This window comes from Scleropages formosus, chromosome 20 (genome assembly GCF_900964775.1).
Source record: "Scleropages formosus chromosome 20, fSclFor1.1, whole genome shotgun sequence".
Lineage (NCBI taxonomy): Eukaryota > Metazoa > Chordata > Actinopteri > Osteoglossiformes > Osteoglossidae > Scleropages > Scleropages formosus.
Window position 1 is genome coordinate 16,239,506 of NC_041825.1, and position 19,539 is coordinate 16,259,044.

The 19,539-nt window shown below is 41.6% G+C and overlaps 1 protein-coding gene across 1 annotated transcript; it reads left to right on the forward strand.

Annotated features, from left to right (window-relative positions):
• The first annotated feature begins 4,157 nt into the window (after positions 1–4,157).
• LOC108939804 (regulator of G-protein signaling 9-like) lies at positions 4,158–18,414 on the forward strand. Its single transcript, XM_018761421.2, has 17 exons — positions 4,158–4,445; positions 7,234–7,330; positions 8,579–8,629; positions 8,975–9,081; positions 9,911–9,962; positions 10,743–10,801; positions 10,898–10,974; positions 11,066–11,147; positions 13,118–13,189; positions 16,221–16,250; positions 16,552–16,613; positions 16,844–16,957; positions 17,137–17,252; positions 17,379–17,466; positions 17,557–17,695; positions 17,780–17,862; positions 18,036–18,414. Exons 1-17 carry the CDS (start codon positions 4,380–4,382, stop codon positions 18,211–18,213), a joined length of 1,473 nt encoding a protein of 490 aa, XP_018616937.2. The 5' UTR covers positions 4,158–4,379; the 3' UTR covers positions 18,214–18,414.
• The last annotated feature ends 1,125 nt before the right edge of the window (positions 18,415–19,539 follow it).

Sequence of the window (19,539 nt, forward strand, 5' to 3'; positions counted from 1 at the left end):
CACACAGCAAGTTGGAGATGTTGAGTATGGTATTATTTGCATAGCAAATAATAATACCACCCAAAAAATGTTAAAAAAAGACTGGTTTCAGACAATGCTGATCTCCGGTCCAGAGGCACAAAAATTCTCCCAGTCTTCTACAGTCCCTGTTGATAGCTGGAAACACACACACACACATACTGTCTGAAACTGCTTGTCCCAGGCAGGGTCGCGGTGAACAGGAGCCTAACCCGGCCACACAGGGCGTAAGGCTGGAGGGGGAGGGGACACACCCAGGATGGGATGCCAGTCCGTCGCAGGGCACCCAGGCGGGACGCGAACCCCAGACCCATCAGAGAGCAGAACCCACTCAAATCTGCCACACCACCACACCCCATTGCTGGAAATAACCAGGTCAAAAGGAGAATGCACAGAAGTTGTAGGCAGAATTTACAGATGTCATTTGGTCCTTCTGGAACCAAGCCGTCTCACAGAACATCATACACAGACCAAGCCTGACACAGCTATTTGAAGTTGTCCTTGTTGTTTTCCTCTTTCCTGAAAAAGTAGTAAAGGAGGCACACACACATTTCAGAACCGCTTGTCCCATACGGGGTCACGGGGAACCGGAGCCTACCCGGTAACACAGGGCGTAAGGCTGGAGGGGGAGGGGACACACCCAGGACGGGACGCCAGTCCGTCGCAAGGCGACCCAAGCGGGACTTGAACCCCAGACCCACCGGAGAGCAGGACTGTGGTCCAACCCACTGTGCCACCGCACCCCTAGTAAAGGAGGCAATTGATAAAATGATGGATATGGGAGTAAGAGAAGAAAGCACAAAGTGAATGAAGTTGACCTATAGCACTTAAATGGACAGCTTAGTGTCTTTATGAATTTATTACATTGAAGTAAATGCAATCACAAAGTTTTACACATTTCCAGTGCCCCAGGTGGAAAAGTTTTTGCACCTTCTTCTACTGCTTGCTTTCATTTGACCTTGGACTCAACAAAGAGCTCCTGGCAAATTCCCTTGTGTCCAAGAGCCCAAAAGAGCTTCCTCTCCTTGACTTCTTCTCGTTTACAGGAGTTTGCCAGTCTTGTATTTGGACTTCATGGGGCCCTGCCACATTTCATTGGCTTAAGGAAAAGGTCCCCTGTCTGCACTGTGGCCTGTGACACTGTGTGCTTAGGTGACATCAGTGTCCATCGCAATGACTGGAAAAGGCATTTGACATATCCTGACTCTGCTGAGGCAGGCCAGGCTCACAAAAAACCAGTGGAAGAGTGAGGTTTTGCCTTTTGGGTTCCTCTTGAGGGGCAGGTGTACTCCCATCTCTGTCTGTCCAATGCCCAAGACCAAAATATTGTAAAGGTGAGATCTTTTCGGGAGCGGGCTAACTATAACAGGTGGTTACTTCAAAATGTTTTAAGCTCTTCATCAAAAAAGGGGCCCTGGGTCCAGTCAAAAGGAAGGAGCAGTGTCAGACTACCTTAGAGTCTATTAAAGAAACCTTCTACAATGAAGCTGTCCTAGTGTTTCTTGTCTCCTGTTTGTGCTACAGACAGATGTCCCAAACAGGGTTTTAAGGGTCTTTCTATCTTGGAGATGGGCAGGGCATTGCTGCCCTGTTTTGTACAGCTGAACGCTGTCAGTGAGGAAATAATTGTGCCATTGAGAAGGAAGGTTTGACTGTTCGTGTGCAGCCTGCACCTTCTAATACTACATTTACATCTATTTAGCAGATGCTTTTCTCCAAAGCAGCTACCAATAGATACTATGTAGTGTTATCAGTCACACACACACATACATTGACTGAAACATCTTATCCCAAGTGGGGTCATGGCAAGCTGGAGCCTAACCCAGCAACACAGGGTTCAAGGCTGGATGGGGAGGGGACACACTCAGGACAGGACACCAGTCCATCACAAGGCACCCCAAGCAGGACTCAAACCCCAGACCCACCAGAGAGCAGGCACAGGCCAAACCCACTGCAACCACCAACATGTTATCAGTCCACACAGCTTATTCACCATGGTGATGTACACTGCTAGATACACAGCTTACAAGAGGTCACTCCTCCATACATCAGTAGAACACACACTCTCTGTGTCACTCACACACTATGGGTGAACCTGAACAGCATGTCTTTGGACTGTGGGAGGAAAGCAGAGCACCCAGAGGAAACCCACACAGACGCAGGGAGAACCCTCATGACGCCACACAGACTGAGTGGGGAATCAAACCCACATCCTCTCGCAACCCCCAGGTACTGTGAGACAGCAGCGCTGCTCACTGTGCCACTGTGCCGTACTACTTCCTGCAATGGGAGTGGAGCCTGCAGTCCAACCAACCCCCTCACCGCTGCTTGCCCACTATGATAGACACCACTGCCCACGTCACCCGTTAATAGTGTTGCAGTCTAATGAATTTCATGTGGTCCACCAATCAGGGGTTTTGTTGGTTATGCTCAATTTCCTCACCTATTGGGATGAGCTGGAACCAGGTTCAGAGGGTAATCCTGGTCAGTTTCTGTGGTGGAAGAATGTGACACATGAGGGAGAGGGAATGGAATAACACTGACAGCTTGTCCTGTGTTTGCGCAGATAAAGCCTGCAATTAAATTCAAGAAACCTGAGTCCAAACACCATCCTGGCAGAAAAAGTGACAAAAAGATATTTTATTATTCATATCAAATAGCTGGTACAACTGAAGACATCACGGTCTCAACTTTTACATTTACATTATTTTAGCAGATGCTTTTCTCCAAAGCAACTTACAATGGATACTATGTAGTGTTACCAGCCCACGCACCTTATTCACCAAGGTGACTTACACTGCTAGATACACTACTTACAACTTTTGCTACTATCAGCTACATAACTGAGTTCAATGATGTAAAATTCAGACACTCTTAAGACATGCTGTAAAATGCAAGCAACACACTTACATTAGAACTTATTTTTGATTACTGATTAACTGAACATGATTTTATATTACAATGAGAACACACTGATTGCAGTTAGAAGAGACAGTGAAAGGGCACCTTGTAAAATTCAATGGTAAAACTTTATCAGAATGTTAATTTCTAATTCAAATAGATCTTTTTTTTCACAGGCAGTAATTAGTCTGTCAGTAACTGATATGAAGAGGTTCTTTTGGAAACTACACAAGGTATCTGGGTAGGTGCCGAGAGATACAGTATGCTGCCTGATTGAGGGTCAACAAACCTTGCAGAATAAAATTTCTGTCAAAACCTAGACCATAAACTGGGATTCAGTTGGCTTTTCTGTAAATGGGACAGCTGATAGTGCAGTGGTTTGGACCCAAAAGATCACAGGTTCAGATCTCTCCTCTGGCTGTAGTACCCTGGAGCAAGGTACTTACCAAATAACTCCAGTAAAAATTACCCAGCTGCATGAGTGGGTAAATAAAAAGTAGTATAATATATTTAAATAAAATAAAAATAGTAAGTAGCTGAACACTGTAAGTCATCTTGGATGAAAGCATCACCTAAATGAATAAAAAGCAAATGCATTGCTCACATGTGATTAATACTGCGCAGATGTTTCAGTGTGGTTACTTCCTGCACATCTCATGTGCTGCAGATATAAAAATATGTTTCCGTGATTCCGTTCGTCCTGGAAATAATGTGAACAAGATAATGAAATAACGCAAAAAAAAAAAAATCTTACACAGTGTTTGATATGATTTAAAAAGGTGCATTGCTTAACATTTATTTGAAATGGGGTTCTGTTGCAGCTGTATCGAAACTCGTGACCGGTGATATCATGATATAGCGGGTTTGGCCGGGTCCTGCTCTCTGGTGGGTCTGCGGTTCGAGCCCTGCTTACGGTGCCTTGCGATGGACTGACTTCCCGTCCTGGGTGTGCCCCTTCCCCCTCCAGCCTTGCGCCCTGTTTTGCCGGATTAGGCTCCGGTTCGCCGCGACCCCGTTTGGAAGAAGCGGTTTCAGGCAATATGTGTATATTGTCGTATATGCATATGACGATAATCTGAGGGGCAGATTTCGCGGAATACTGAAACTGCCTGCCCAGTGCCACCGTTCGTTTTTCATTGGTGATTCTACAGCGCCGCCCTTCGAGCAGACGGCGGAATTGCCGCATCACTTGGCTTCTGCGGGATGCGGCGGGTTCACTCGGAGAACAACAGGAGGGACGCGCCGTGATTGGCCGAGGTGCCCATCTTTCCTTCGCACCGTAGGCTCTTGTGTGGGGATAAGGGGCGTGTGACACGGGCAGGCGTCGTCCCTCGGCTTTGCCTGCACGCTGCGCGGGCTTCTAAGTCATTCGGCGCGGCTCGTTCGATCGTTCGTGTTCCCACGAAACAAGCCACAAGGAGGAGAAGCGAGCGGCCGGCCAAGCGTTACACTCACTCAGCATGACGATCAGAAATGTTCGCGATCACGGGCAGCGGTATCGACCGCGGATGGCCTGTTTGAGAAAGGTATGTATGTATGTTCACGAATGGCTGTAGTCTAGACTAGTCAGTGTACCGCCGCGCTCGCCGGTGCCGGTCCCGGTGGGAAAAGAAAGAGTCGTGCTTAGCATCATCAGCGCGACCAGCCGGCTCTCGCTCGCTCGCTCGCTCGGTGTCGTCGTTCCTCTCGTGTTTTTTACGGTCGTGGTTTGCGCGTGAATGTCGCCGGTTCCAGTTAGTAACGGCGCATCACGGCGTGTGTCTTCTCTTACACTTCACTTCTCGTGCTGTGACATTTGAGCGGTTTAAATCGCACATACACACATTCTCTATAGCTCTTACGTACATGCAGCAGAATTCATTTACAGAGCCAGCATCCCTTTCCTCACTTTCTTGTAAACATTTACATTTGCTGAATACACACAGCAGTAGCGCTCTGTTTTCAAGCCGGCACTAGTGCATTCATTATTATTATTATTATTATTATTATTATACTGCGAATATTGTTCCGCCGTATCTGAATTGAGCTGGAAATACCCTAGACTAGAAATAGCACGGCAACCAGGAAAAACGACACAAATCATGCATATATCATATGAATGTTTGCTAAATTGTCACGGCCGTGCTCTTAGATAAGGTGAATGTGATTAAGAAGAAACAAAGTTGATATTTTTTTTCTAGTTATACAGAAAAAAAACCCCGTTTTTTTTAGAATAAATCAGTTTTTTTTCTCCGACTGTGTTTTCTGTCAGTACTAATGCCCAGCACTCCCACAGGGCAGTAACACACAGACACTGGTCTGGTGTGTTTCCAGTGAAGCAACATGCCCGCGCTGTCATTTTCCGGTGTTGCTGAGGGGTCCAGTGTTAGATGTGCGGGAAAAAAAGATAACTTGCACGGAAATGAATCATTTTGCTGCCGCTGTCCGGAGTTGAGCGCCATAGTTTGCGCTCATCCAGCCATCTGCCTTCAGAGCTTCTTGCGGCAGCGCTTCAGGCGCACTTAACTTGGAGAGGCTCGCAAATCAGTGCCTTGCAGTCTTCAAAGAGGCTGCAATTCCCACTGACAGGTACAAAGTGACGTGCAAAGGACAAGCCGATGTCCCCCACTGAGAGCCCACTTCTATTGTAGCTCTGGGTTCCGATGAGGCGAGAGAGACGCACGGACAGCGTTCATCGCGAACGTTTATTGGAACACAAGGAAATAATTCTCTCCGTCCGAGAACCTTTTTTTCTCAAGGACCTACCCCTGAGGCCAGCCTTCCCAGCCTGCTTAGCGCCCCTCGGGCTTTCCTTCTTTTTTTTTCTCACCCGCTTATGGTCCCTGTAAATTCCCACAGCGGTTGAACACAATTCCATTTTACCCACAATTCAACTATTTACAATAAACTCATTTTGCCGCTCAAACTCCCACAGTTTTACCACTCAAGAATTTGTTGATTGTAATGGAAATTGTGCTTCTTAGAAATACCATGACAGCTAGCTAGATTGCTTGTCTGTGCTACTTCTGTCTGGAACAATTCGGCTCTTTCTGGTTTGTCCTGGTTTTCTTGTGATTTGGATTCATTCTGATCCGTAAAAAGAAAAAAAAATCTAAATTTTCTCTCATGTGTGAGAAATTCTGAAGACAGTTCCGTGCAGTTGTGAGGGTTCTAAAATGAAGACAATTCCTAAAACAAGGATATCTTTTTTATCCTTTAGTCACAGTCATTACAGTATGAATTCTAGTATGACAGTATGAATTACAGTATATAATTCAGTACAGATTTCCAGGAATCTAGATACTTAGTACTCCCTAATTACATTACATTTATTTATTTATCTGACACTTTTCCCCAAGGCAACTTACAATGCTAATCTACCTACAGTTATTTAGCCATTTATACAGCCAGGTAGTTTTACTTGAGTAATTTAAGGTAATTATTTTGTTCAATGGTACAACAGCTAGAGGTGAAATTTGAACCTGTAACCATTTGGGTCCAAACCTTTGGGGCCAAAAGCAGCAACTAACCACTACCCTACTAGCTATCCCCAATAGTTCAACTTGTAATTGTGGACTCAAGGAATGTTCAGGAAGCCTAGTCACTGCCAGCAAGGCATTGTATTTATTTTGGAGAGCTGACTGATTGTTCCTTACTTGCTACAGTGGGGAAGAAGGTGTGAATCATTCATCATCAGTCTGTTGCAGGTTTCCACCCTTGGAACTGAAGATTACATTAACCACTGGTCACTGTTGTGAGCTTTCACAGTGCTTTAATTACCTTTTTGTTTTATTAATCAATCTATACCAGTGACAACAACACCAGCTGTAATTGTAATTGTCAATTAGACTGTTGCATTTCTGAAAATATCATTATTACACATCCTTAAAGTGACAACTTTTGATGCATTATTCCAAGCCCCAGTAATAATTTGTACATGTTGCATCTTAATTTGAATTACATATCCATGTAATTCCAAGCTTATATTTTACACTACACCAAATACTGTTCTAATACAGAGAATGGGAGAGAAACACTGCGTAGCCTCAGATGCGTCTTTGACAAGAATGGGGTAGCGATATCTGGAGTATATGAAGTTATCATCTTGACATAAGACTGGATAACTGGCTCCATTGTTATCCAAAACACAATAATAACACAATATATAAATTACTTATCAAGAATTCCCCCTGAGAAGTGTACAAGAACAAAGTAAAGCAAAAACTCTGGATTCATTAGGCAGAATTATGGCATTTTGCTTGTAAATCATGAACATCTAGATGATTGTCTGCAGTCATAATAGTGTCTGACATCCTTCCTTCTTTCCTCCTGCAGATGGAAGCCCTGGTACTGGAGATGCAGGACCCAAAAGATGGTGTGAAGTCCCAGACCCAGAGGCTGGTCATTACTACAATCCCACATGCCATCACGGGTGAGGCATATTCCTCAGTAATGGGAATTTTCCTTAAATGTATATTTGGGATTAACAGTCACATATTTTTATTGTTTACAGAGTCCAAAATGTCCAAAGGCTGAGTAGGTAAAATGTATTAAATTAATTTAGAAATATACATATAACTATTAAGCTCTTTCTTAATTGTGATCAAACATAACAGAGATATATAGTATGTTTTACATTGTCTGTGTTGTTTAACTTGCTGTGAAAAAGCGTTACAATCTGGAGTTAGGAACAACAATTTTTAATTCCCTGTTAAAATAGATATAAGAATAGATGACATTCTATATGTGTCCATTTTCTCAGGAGTTTTCTGGCTCAAATACAGGTGCTCATAAGGAGAATCCAGACAACACATAAGCCTAAAACACTGCGGCTCCCTTTGTGTAGGTACCGGTATGTGGAAGAATCCATTGCCATGACAACCTCTGTGCAGCTGGCTGCAGTAACTCACTCCTCTTGGCTGATGTGGTCACTAGACAAAGAGACTGAACAACTTGTGCTCACGTGTAAAGTATGCTGAGCAATGCAATAGGATGCAACTGGTTGACATTGCATATAGACTTTCTGCGACAGTTGAAAAATTTTGGTATTTCAACTGAGGAGCCAATGACTTGACATACATAGCCTTATGGGTTCACCTTTTCCCTTAACCCCTTACAAATGTACACTTGTTAATAATGACATTTGCAAAAAGTACTTCACATGTGTCATAGGTATGCTTGAAGAGGATTGGTCCAAGGTAAACAAAAACTTATTGTATTTATTGCATGTTGGCAGCACTTTAATGTTATATTAATCCTGTTATAATAAACATACTAATATAGGGGAATGTCTCTGAACAGCTAAGTTTTAAAAGCTTTCACCTGTTTGCTCACATAGATCATTAGTCCTGTCCCTCATTTCCCTGCACCTTTTTTTTTTTTTAAAAAAAAAGCCCTTAGCAGGTCCTACCTCGCTAATGGTCTGTCTCAGGTACCACATGTGATTTTCCCAGGCCTTGGTGGACGTCACACCTCCACCTCCATATGCCTTCCTCTTTACCTCCACCAATAATCTGTAGTTTAGTGATGGAGGCAATTTCATTCTTCTAATGCAGTGTATTTCCACAAATAGAGGAGGCTGCTTCACAGGAAGTACTGACATTGTAGTGCTGCAATAATGTTATGGTGTTTTGTATCATTGTTCTCCTTAAATTGGACCTTGCTTTGTTGCATCCCTCAGGTGAAGACATTGTAGCATGGATTGCCAATCGGTTTAAGATAGATGCTCAGGGTAAGGAACTACTGTCGTTTGATTGGATGTTCATGGTGAATAAGTGATCAATCAGTGTCTTGCATAATACTGTACTTTAGTGAACAAGATCTCTTGATAATACACATTAGCTTTTTCCGCATGATAATTGAAAAGTGTAAAAACCCTTTGCTATCACCAGATAATACTGCCAGTCTGCAGGTGAAGCCCTAAACAGGGTGAGAGAATAGTACTCTGGATAATACAATGATATTTCTGCACATTTTAAGCTTTTGTTCTGGCCGTATTTCACTTGAAAGACATCACCCCATCAGGGTGGAATGATATAATACTCCCTTTGCCTTTTTCTGGGTCTCTCCTGTCTAGAGGCCCGAACCTTGGGTACCATGATGGTAGCATTTGGCTACATCTACCCCCTACAGGACCACAAGAAACTCATTATCAAGCCTGATGCCTCCCTGTACCGTTTTCAGGTAAACCTTGAGAACATCATCAACAGAGACTCTCCCCTTTTTTGTTGTGAATGCAAAGTTTTTACCAAATGTAATATGCTGGTGTTGTCGCATAGTGTTTCATTTATATTCTGATGCTAGCTAATGACCCAGATGTCTAAAAATGGGGATCAGCACTATGGATTAGATCATACAGTTCTGCAAACACCAGAAGAAATAAACACAGGTTATGTTTTGGGCTTCTTTTTTATTTAATAATTCCATACTTAAGTTATTATTACTAGATTTATGTAACATCCATTAAAAATGGCCCTTCAGCCTGAACATACAGTATTTTACAACACTTGTTTCACAGTGTTTTGAGAATTTTAACAAAAATACTAGTTGGATACAGTTGTTCTTTTTTTAAGCACATCTACCTATTTCATTGAAATGAAAACTGTACATTTAACACATTCAAAGCTCATATTCCTTCACATTGTCCACCATTGGTTGTGGTGAGTGTTAGATTACAAATGGTACATATTACAAAACTTTGGTCTTTGTTTTTAGGGTGGAAAAATGGACAACTATAGAATGTGTTGATTGTAATGGAAATTGTGCTTCGTTGGAACTACCATGACAGTTAGTTAGATTGTTTGTCTCTGCTACTTCTGTCTGGAACAATACAGCCACTTTCTGGTTTGTGCTGATTTTCTTGTGATTTTCATTATCTAAATTTTCTGTGATGTGTGAAAAACTCTGGAGACAGTTCCATAGATAGGTGCAGTTGTGAGGGTTCCAAGATGAAGACAGTCCCTAAAAAAGGATATCTAGTGAACATGTAATATCTTCATATCCTATTCCTTAGACCCCGTACTTCTGGCCTGCTCAGCAGTGGCCAGCAGAGGATACAGACTATGGTGAGTTCCTTCTGGTCATTTCTTTTTTTGGATATAACATCTATTCATTTAGCTCATGCTTTTCTCCAAAGCAGCTTATATGTTAACATACCTATTTGTACAGTTGGGTAATTTTACTGGAGCAACTCAGGGTAAGTACCTTGCTCAAGAGTAATATAGCCAGAGGCAGAGCTTAGACCTGTAACCTTTAAGGACAAAGGCAGCAACTCCAACCACTATACTACCAGCTGTCCCAATAGTGGTTGTGTTAGTTGGGGCAGCAGTCAGCATAGTGGTTACAGGTACTGCTTTGCAAAAGACACAGGTTCAAATCCTGCAGTACACTTGAGTAAGCTGCTTCCCCAGAATTACTCCAGTAAAAATTATTGAACTTTTTCAATGGATAAACCCTTGTAATTTGGTTTGTACTGAAATGTAACATTGAAAAAAGCATTGACTTTGGAAAGCGATGTTGGCTAAGTGTTTGCTAAATGAATAAATACTAGGTTGGCAAGTAATTTGTTTGGGGTGCTGCCTTTGGACCCAAAGGTCACAAGTTCAAATCCTACCTCCAGTTGTAGCATCCTGGAGCAAGGTACTTACCTTAAATTGCTCCAGTAAAATTACCTGGCTGTATACAGTAAATGGATAAATAATTGTAGGTATGTTGTTTGGTGACAAGCAACAGCTCAATAAATTATGTCAAAGTAACTTTTTTGAAGATCATAATTAACAGTTGTAGCTCACACCTTAAAATATATTTTTTGATATTAATAAAAATATTATTTTACATTCCTGAAGCAATCTACTTAGCAAAGAGAAACATTCGGAAGAAAGGGGTGCTGGAGCTGTACGAGCAAGTAAGTTTTGGCAACTTTCAAATGCCAGCTGGCAGCATAAGCTCAGGTTTGAATTCCTGCCCCTTTTATAGCAAACTTCCACCTTTCTTCCATCAGGAGCATTACAGCAACCTTCACAAATGGATAAACCACAAGTGGGACTTTATAGTGATGCAGGCTAAGGAGCAGTACAGGTCAGTGCTGTTCCTCTGCATGTTGGGGTGACAGATTTTTATGTATACCTGACAGTGCATGCATTTCACTGACTGCTCCTTTTGTGGATAGGGCAGGGAAGGAGAGGAAGAAGCCAGACCGTGTGGTGTTCGATTGTCAGGAACGTGCATATTGGGTTGTACACCGGCCACCAGTGAGTAAGAGCCATTGTCCGGACAAGGGAGGGCCTACCGGGTCGTTGCCAATAAATACTCAGCCCACTATTGTAGTTTTATTATCTCATAGTTATTTCAGCACATAAGGAATTTTCTGTCAGCAGAGAATACAGTCAGTTCACCAGAGATGAAGGCAGACAGGAACAAGAGTTAGGTGAAAGTATGTTTTTTTAAGCTAAATACTAAATAAGCATAAGTTGATAAAGCAAGCCATAAAAAAGCTAAGACTCAAGAAGCAATAACCAATTGAATATGAAAGGAAACATAGAAGTTGGTTATGTTCTCAGCTGCACAGAAACACAGTCTCTGTCTCTGTGTTTAACAAAGCGCTTTGCTTCCTAGTTTTACATCCTGTCATTCACAGTCTGTCACACTGGTCTTGTGACCCTTAGAGGAAGGTTGTATCCCAACAAAAAGTGCCCTTTTCTCTTTCATGCAAACACTACAGACTGTTGCTGTGTTTTGCCATAGCTCATTATATGATGTGCCTTAAAAATATTTTAGTAATAACAAATAACCTATTCACTTGTAGACTCGTAATAAAGATTGTGCAAACATAATTACAAAAATTATTGAAAGATTTTTGTGCTGAAATATAACCGTTGTTTCTGCTATATTACAAGCTGCAAAAAAAAAAAAAAACGCAATTTAGGTATGCAAAAAATTAAAAATTAGTTGGCTATCATAGAGAATTGCTCTAAGGGAAAAATGTAAATTTAATAGTATATTACCAAGTAAGTAGGATGTGAGACTACACCTGTAATAATTTTTTTAAAATAAAGTTTATGTGGAAGTTTGTACTGTAAATGAATTATGCAATTTTTACATACAGAGCTTCCTCATTTCATTAATTGTTGATGTTTCTGAAATCCAGTGTGAAGATGAGTGGCCTGTTGTGACGCAGCTGAGCAGTTCATCCTGCCTGTTTTTCCATGTCACGCATTATGTTTTTTTTTTTTTTTTTTAAACATTTTGTCATTGTATAAGTAGGAAAGACTTCTGTAGCCTGGCAATATACAGAGCGGTTTCTGAATCAACACTTGCGACGGAATTTTGCCGAGGAATATTTAACAAACTGTAAAGGTGCTCATGAATGTTGCAGGCAATAAAAACACTGAGATCTCTAATTACCATATCGGTGTGTAAAACTGTAGCCTTGTACAAGAAAATGAGACAACCTCAGCTGATTCGATAAGGATAGTGTGTTTAACAAACAAGAAATAGGAATTTGTATAAAACACGACCTATATAAAGATTTTTCCCTAAAGGTAAATTAAAGCTGTGATGTCCGGCAGTAAAAAAGTCTACTTAGAAGAGGCAAATGTGTATAGTTATAAGACAAGAGGTGCCTGATTGACATATTATCTCTGAAGCCTGTTTTCTGCTACATCTAAGAGTGCAAAGGGTTTAACCTTTTCAATAATTCAGTAGCCGCTGGGGCAGGATATAGTGAATTCATGAACTGGGTCATAATGATCTGGTCATTTTTGCTCAAAGACCAATAATGGTTGGTATGCAATAATCTTTCATTGTTGTGTTTTGACATTGAAACATTGAAATGGTCAGGCTCTTCAATGCCTTAAGTTCGTACATTTATAAATGCATTCTACAGTGACTGTGTCTGCATCTCTCTGCACCACTGGTCTCCAGGGAACTCATGCTCAAATTTCCAAATGTCAGCCAACCAGCCCAAGATCAAGTCTTTGATGGTTATTTTCAGTCAGCAAAGGAAGTTTGAAATATTTTCTGTGAGAAAATCAATTAAAATATCAGCCTTGCATCTCTGAGAAATGACTGCTGCATATGTAAACAGAGAAACGAGTGAAGAAATGCTGTTTGTGAAGAAATTAGATTTAGCGGGGATAAAACTGCCGTGACAAACAACAGGAACACTGCTTGGTGCGCCTTTTTAAGTGAATGGCTGACATTTATTTTGGCTTATTTACAGCCGGGGACAATCAGTGCTATGGACTACGGTCTGGATCGCCTCATTAACCCTAATGTTGAGGAGGTAACAGAGGTGGGTGCCTTTGTGTAACAATGTAGATGAGCCATGCCTGTGTAAATCATGTTAGTCTTCACTTGGCAACAAATTCATTTTATTGCGATTTTTGGTGAAAAGTTCCTTCCGCTGGACTTTGCTCGGTTTTGCCACTCAGTGAAAACATTTCTTGCACATGGTCTGCAGAGTCATCGCAGAGTTGCTGATTGTCAAGATGTATGATCCTATAGAACTTATGGTAATACCCCAGCGTTAACTGGCAAGAGCTGATGCTGATTCCAAGTGCAGAATACATGGCTTATATCCAAGGTCTTCCCTTGAATTTGAGCATAAGCCAGTCATGGCACAGAGTTTCAGCATAAGGCCTTGCAGCAACACTACAATGTCCTGATTTCTGAAGCCCTACAAGGCTGATCACCTTACCTATGAATTTGAGGTTAAAACAAACAAAATAGTATGATTGCAACTAGACGATGTCATAAGGTAAACTACAACATCACATAAGCTGTAAATAAGAAAAGGCTCACTTTTGGACGGGAGGATGGAAGAGTCTGGTACCCATTGAGTGTTATTGTACAGAGAGCAGGTGGACTGTAAGGTCTTGATATGGAGGCTTTGTACATGTCAGCATGATGTGTACTCAGTGTTATTATTACCTGTAGGTCATGTATCTGTCCTTCCTGCCAATCTGCTTACTGCTATTAAGAGGATTCCATGTCTGATAGCTTTCCCCAAAGAATATCCCAGGCACAGTGCTAAGGAATAGAATATTAATAGTCGCTCCAATGTACACATTTTCCTGTAGCAGCAAGGTGGTGCTCCACTATTCTTCAGTATGAGTGATTACAGCATTGCTCCCACACTTTCTTCCCAGTAGCCTTGGGTTTTAATTTTAGTAACAAATTCAAAAGTGCAAAAGCTCTCCTGTAGGATTTTTAATATGCAGTCTTTTGCCCACATATACAGCTTTTACTTTGTCACTTCCCCATGTTGTCACTCCAAAGCAGGGCGGTTGATTCCTCCTAATTCAGAAAGGAGCTCATCCGATTGTACAGCCCCGCTTATGCAGCCTCCCAGAAAGGACAGGTCTCTGCTCATTTTCCACACAGAGCTTTGCACCCATTTCTGTGTGACATTACAGTAGATGCATTGTTTAGTTTGTGACTGTAAATCTGTGAATTCAGATCCCGAGTCTTGGAACCCTCAGGCGACATATGTAACTGGAAGTGTTGCAGACTGAAAAATCATTCATCCCTTCATTTGTCAGAAAAACTATATGCTTTGCCAGTAGTCATAATTTGTACTGAATAACACATTGCTTTACCAGTGACTAAGTGCTAATCTTATGGAAACTCCAGAATCAAAGCAGCTGGAGTCTCCACTCTACAGTCAAATGCACATGTGAACAGATGGGTTTGTGATGTTTGTCACTACAAGAGAAGGAACGTTAAGCCCATTCATTTCATGAAGAAGCTTAAGGATACGTGGAGTACCATAGACACTGTATAGCAAGAAGTTTAATTTGCTTCAGGTGCTTTCAATCCTTAGAACAGAGCTTCACAGATGGAGTTTTGTAGTATTATTTCCCCGGTTAGCCAACATCTTTATTCAAGTCAGTTTACAGTTTCTCAACAGTTGCTCTTTATTCTGAAAAAAAAACACATATAAGCATAAATATAGAAATATTTATGTTCCGGGGGCACGGTGGTGCAGTGGGTTGGACCGGGTCCTGCTCTCTGGTGGGTCTGGGGTTTGAGTCCCACTTGGGGTGCCTTGCGGCAGACTGGTGTCCTGTCCTGAGTGTGTCCCCTCCCCCTCTGGCCTTATGCCCTGAGTTACTGGGTTTGGCTCCGATCCCCCGTGACCCAGTATGGGACAAGCGGTTCAGAAAGTGTGTGTGTGTGTGTGTGTATTTATGTTCCTAGAGAATCCAGGTCATGCACCTGGTTCAAAAGTGTAAAAGCAGGTCCTCCTACTAGGACTTGAACAAGTGAATGTCACAATTCATGTGTTTATTCTTAGCCATTCTTGACCATATAATACTGAACTGCAACACACAAACACTTATATGTACTTCCTTACCCTTTTTTACATGGTTTTTAGTTGGACTCTGGTTGCCTGTGGGTGGATGACAGTCTGTTAAGGTTTTCCAGGGCCCTCTCATATTGTGGCAACTGATCCCTAAGGAGTCTTATCAGCGCTCAGAAACCAAGCTCTCTCTGAGCTAAAGTTTATATTTATTCGTGGGTCTCTAGGTCAACAGCATTTTTGAAAACCTCTCATCTTATGTCTTTGCAGTGTTATTTATGGCAGCAATGAATTAACTCTTCCATGGAGGTGTTAGTCTGTTTATTGCAGTTCATTTATTGCTGACATAGTTTCTGAATTCACTTCAAAGTAACAATCATATTTCAATCATATCATGGGCATTGGCGGCATCGGTGAATTTGGATTTTACATTTCGTCGGTATTGTGATGTACATGTTCGAGTCATAATGCTGTTATTTATACGTACTTTCATGCCTTCTTTTGTCTTTTCTTTCCATGCAGATTAAGTTCCATCTCTGTCTGCTTCAGTTCTTCATCTGTAATTGCAGAGTTACTGGACAATAAAGACAGAAAAATGCATATGTACATACAGTAGTAATAGAAGTGGATATTGTTTGAGTGTCAGAATAGTTTGTCTGAGTAGTGTGTGTCTGAATTGTGTGATCAGTGGGAATATTTGAAAACATCAATGCACTAAATACAAGGAACAGCAAATGTTTTGCAGTCATAAATATCCTTGGATATTTATTAGGTCTTAAATAAAATACTATACATACACATAATTTCAGTCCCAAGTGATACCGAAATACAAACTTCTACAAACTGCTGAAATTGTGGATCTACCTACATGTATGCTTTTCCTTGTGTCTGGCATCTCTCTTAGGTGTTGTTTAGTAAGTCTTTGTCCACATATTAGATATTGTATTTAGTTTACAGTCAGCACCTACGGTACTACAAGGCAGAAATGATCTCTTATGTTTCCTATTTGTTTCTATTTCAGAAAAAAACTATAGACTATTACAGGAGAATGGTGAGTAACTTGTGAATTGAGTTGTAAAATTAAACTTTCCTTCGGGATCAATTTGATGGTCTCAGGAAGTACATTCAACCCCCACAAGACAGAGTTCCAGAGTCCCGGTGGCCTAATGCCTGGACACTAGTAATAAGTATCTTCATATAATCATAACAAGAACACTTCTTGACTACTGCAACATGTATTTCCTTATCCAGCAATGCCAGTTAGCCTAACAAAAGTAAAAATCCATGTAATTAAATGCACTGAGAACTGTCTCAGCTGACTCCAATAACAATTATTTTATTTTCCTTAACAGATTATTTTCACACAGCAGTCCATTATGAGATCGCGCGTCAAGTCATCGGTGTCCATTGGAGCGTATGTTTTTTTTCAAAGCGCTAGCCAAGGATGCTATTTAACTGCTTGATTGTTCAGAGTACCATCACACTTGTTATAATAGATGTAGTTACATTGTATGCTCTGGAACGTACACTGAAATCATAGTGCAGTGCGAAACTTAACCATATGTGCACATTAGAACAACTTGAACATTTCCTTGTGTAACACTTCTGGAGCTAAGGCGGAATTTGTAATTCTTCATCCCGCAGCATTGTCAAGTATATGACAACGTACAATAATCATGACCCATTCCTGGCCCCGTGCCTTCCTAGCAACCCCTGGTTAACTGATGACACCACATATTGGGAACTCAACCTTCCCAAGTAAGCCTCGGGTTCCAAACCGTCTTTTAAATCACTTTATTATTATTATAATAAATGATGCTAGCATTGAGAACTATTGTACCGCTTAGACTTTTTAGACGTCTGCTCATGTGTTTTGCTTGAAATAGATAATGATTAAATGTTAAGGTTGATGTACTGCTTGTCTTTGCACTTTGCAGTGTGGAGACTCCCACCAAAATGAGAGTGGAACGGTGGACTTTCGGCTTCCAGGAGCTGCTCAACGACCCCCGAGGTCGGGCTGATTTCCGCCTCTTCTTGAAGAAGGAGTTCAGCGGTAAGTGACAAAGCCTAGGCTGTGGTCTTCAAGTGTCTAATATGGTTTGGTGGAGTTGCGCAAAAAGTGTAGCTGCTGGCATTGCGTTTTGCGGTCTTAGTGTTTCATTTTCTTAATTGCATCAAGGCGAAAACTTGGCCTTCTGGGAAACTTGTGAAGACTTAAAGTGGGGAGCTGCAGCCACCATGAAGGAGAAAGCCCAGCAGATATACAAGTTAGCATATGTTTCCTTCCACTTGAGTTGGGTTTGTGTTTGAGTGTTGCTGTGACGTGACATGTATACATTTATCCTGTGTGAGCTCAGGACCTTCCTGGCACCTGGAGCACCACGTTGGATCAACATTGATGGTAAAACCATGGAGATCACTGTGAAGGGACTAGTCCACCCTCATCGCTACGTTCTGGATGCTGCCCAAACCCACATATACATGCTTATGAAGAAGGTAGAGTCTTTGTGCCATCTGTTGGTACCACGCAGTCTTTCCCTCCATTTCGCTGTCATCCTAATGGCCTTGTTTTTGTCTCAGGATTCATTTGGACGATACATGAAATCTGCTGTTTCCAAGGAGACGCAGAAAAAGGCCATTTGCCCTGAGGCACATAATTTCAGGTAAATCCTTACAGACCTGCTGTGGAGATTAAAATTATTCTGGGGTGTTGTGAGGTGTGTTTAGTGTGCAGTAGTCACTGTCCTGTGGTCTGTGTTACTTGGCATCACTTGTGGTCCAGCAGTCTTTGTCAGTGTGCAGTGCTCATGGTCCCTTTTTCATGCATCTCCTGTAGTGAAGCGCAGCTGGAACAGAATGCCAAGAAGCGCAAGCCCAGCCTGAGCCCCATCATCCTGCGCCAGCGGGAGGAGGAGGAGAAGGCGCGTCTCGCTGCCAGTGGACCCGTGGACATCACGCAGGTCATGAGCAAGCTGGAGAAGCGCAACATGCTCAGAGAAGGGCAGAAGAAATAGGCTCATAGCAACAGGGAGGAGGACGGGAGGGCAGGCAGCTGTACAGAAAATACGCTTGTTTTTTATTTTTTAAAACTTATTTAATTTTTACTGACTTGAATTTATGATAACAATGTAAATTCCGTATGAACTTTATTGCCATATTGACACGGTTATGTTAAAATAAATGAAAAGCTTCGTTTAAAATAACATCACTCAGTTTCTTTAACCCCTTGTACAAATCTTGGTTGTGGCAATTCAGAGCCTATCCTAGAAGCACAGGGTGCAGGGCTAAATGGGGTACACCCTGGATGGGATGCCATACCATTGCAGTTTGAAGTAACATCAGAATTTAAAATGCGAATTACTGTTGTATCAAGTATAATCGTTGTTAACGTGTTACTGTTTCACAAAAATAGCATTTTCTTACCCTACATGGTGCCCACTGTGTGGCAGGTCTAGGGTTCGAGTCCTGCTTAGGGTGCACTGCGATGGACTGGGGTCTTGTCCATGGTGTATCCTCTCCCCTTTTGGCCTTGCGCTCTGTGTTTCTGGGATAGGCTCCGGCTCACCGTGACCCAACTTGGGACGAGCGGCTGTTGACATTGATTGCTTGGTTGGTACGTACATGGTACAAGTCTTGAGTAGTTAGTGTAAAATGGTATACATGAAAAGGTACATGTGTTGCAAGCTGCTGTCCTCCTCTTCCTGGTGCATATGTGACACAAAACACAGATCAAATAGCACTATGGGGATTTTTACTGCAAGGGTTTATTATTAGATATAAACCGTATTAATATCACATGAATACATGGTTTCTTACCTGTTTTTAGAAAAATGCAATCAGTTTTCCTGTTAATATAAGTAAACTGGTGCAGGTAAATATAATAAGTTTTTTTTGTAAATTTCCTGTATTAATCTATTTAGTTATATCACAGTGACAGTATTATTGTTGTGTGTGAAGTATTTGTTATTTTTTAATCTTCGCCCGTGTGTTTCGTAGTGTTTTCTGCTCTGCGTATCGCACTTTGTGAATTTGTCATTGAACCCGTCGTCTCCTGAACACCTGTTCTGTCAGCATGATCAGTTCTGTCTGTGCTGTGTACGTTGTCTCCTCTGTGCTTTATTGTTTTTTTTTTTTTTTTTCCTTGGTTGTCATCCAGTAAATAAAGTCTGCATTATGTTAGGCATTATCATTTCTGACCGGTGTTTCTGTTCCCTTTTTTGTGTGTTGTCTATGGTTCATACATAACATCCACATTTCAGTAAGTTCGGCATCTCATCAGTTTCATATAATGCCATTTCAACTTTTTTTACTCCTTGTATCATGCCCATTTCCTCCCATTT

Coding starts and splice junctions, on each gene's coding strand:
- LOC108939804 (XM_018761421.2), top strand. CDS start 4,380: ATGACGATCAGAAATGTTCGCGATCACGGGCAGCGGTATCGACCGCGG. Junction 4,446..7,233: donor GGATGGCCTGTTTGAGAAAG/GTATGTATGTAT, acceptor TTCCTCCTGCAG/ATGGAAGCCCTGGTACTGGA. Junction 13,190..16,220: donor ATGTTGAGGAGGTAACAGAG/GTGGGTGCCTTT, acceptor TTTCTATTTCAG/AAAAAAACTATAGACTATTA.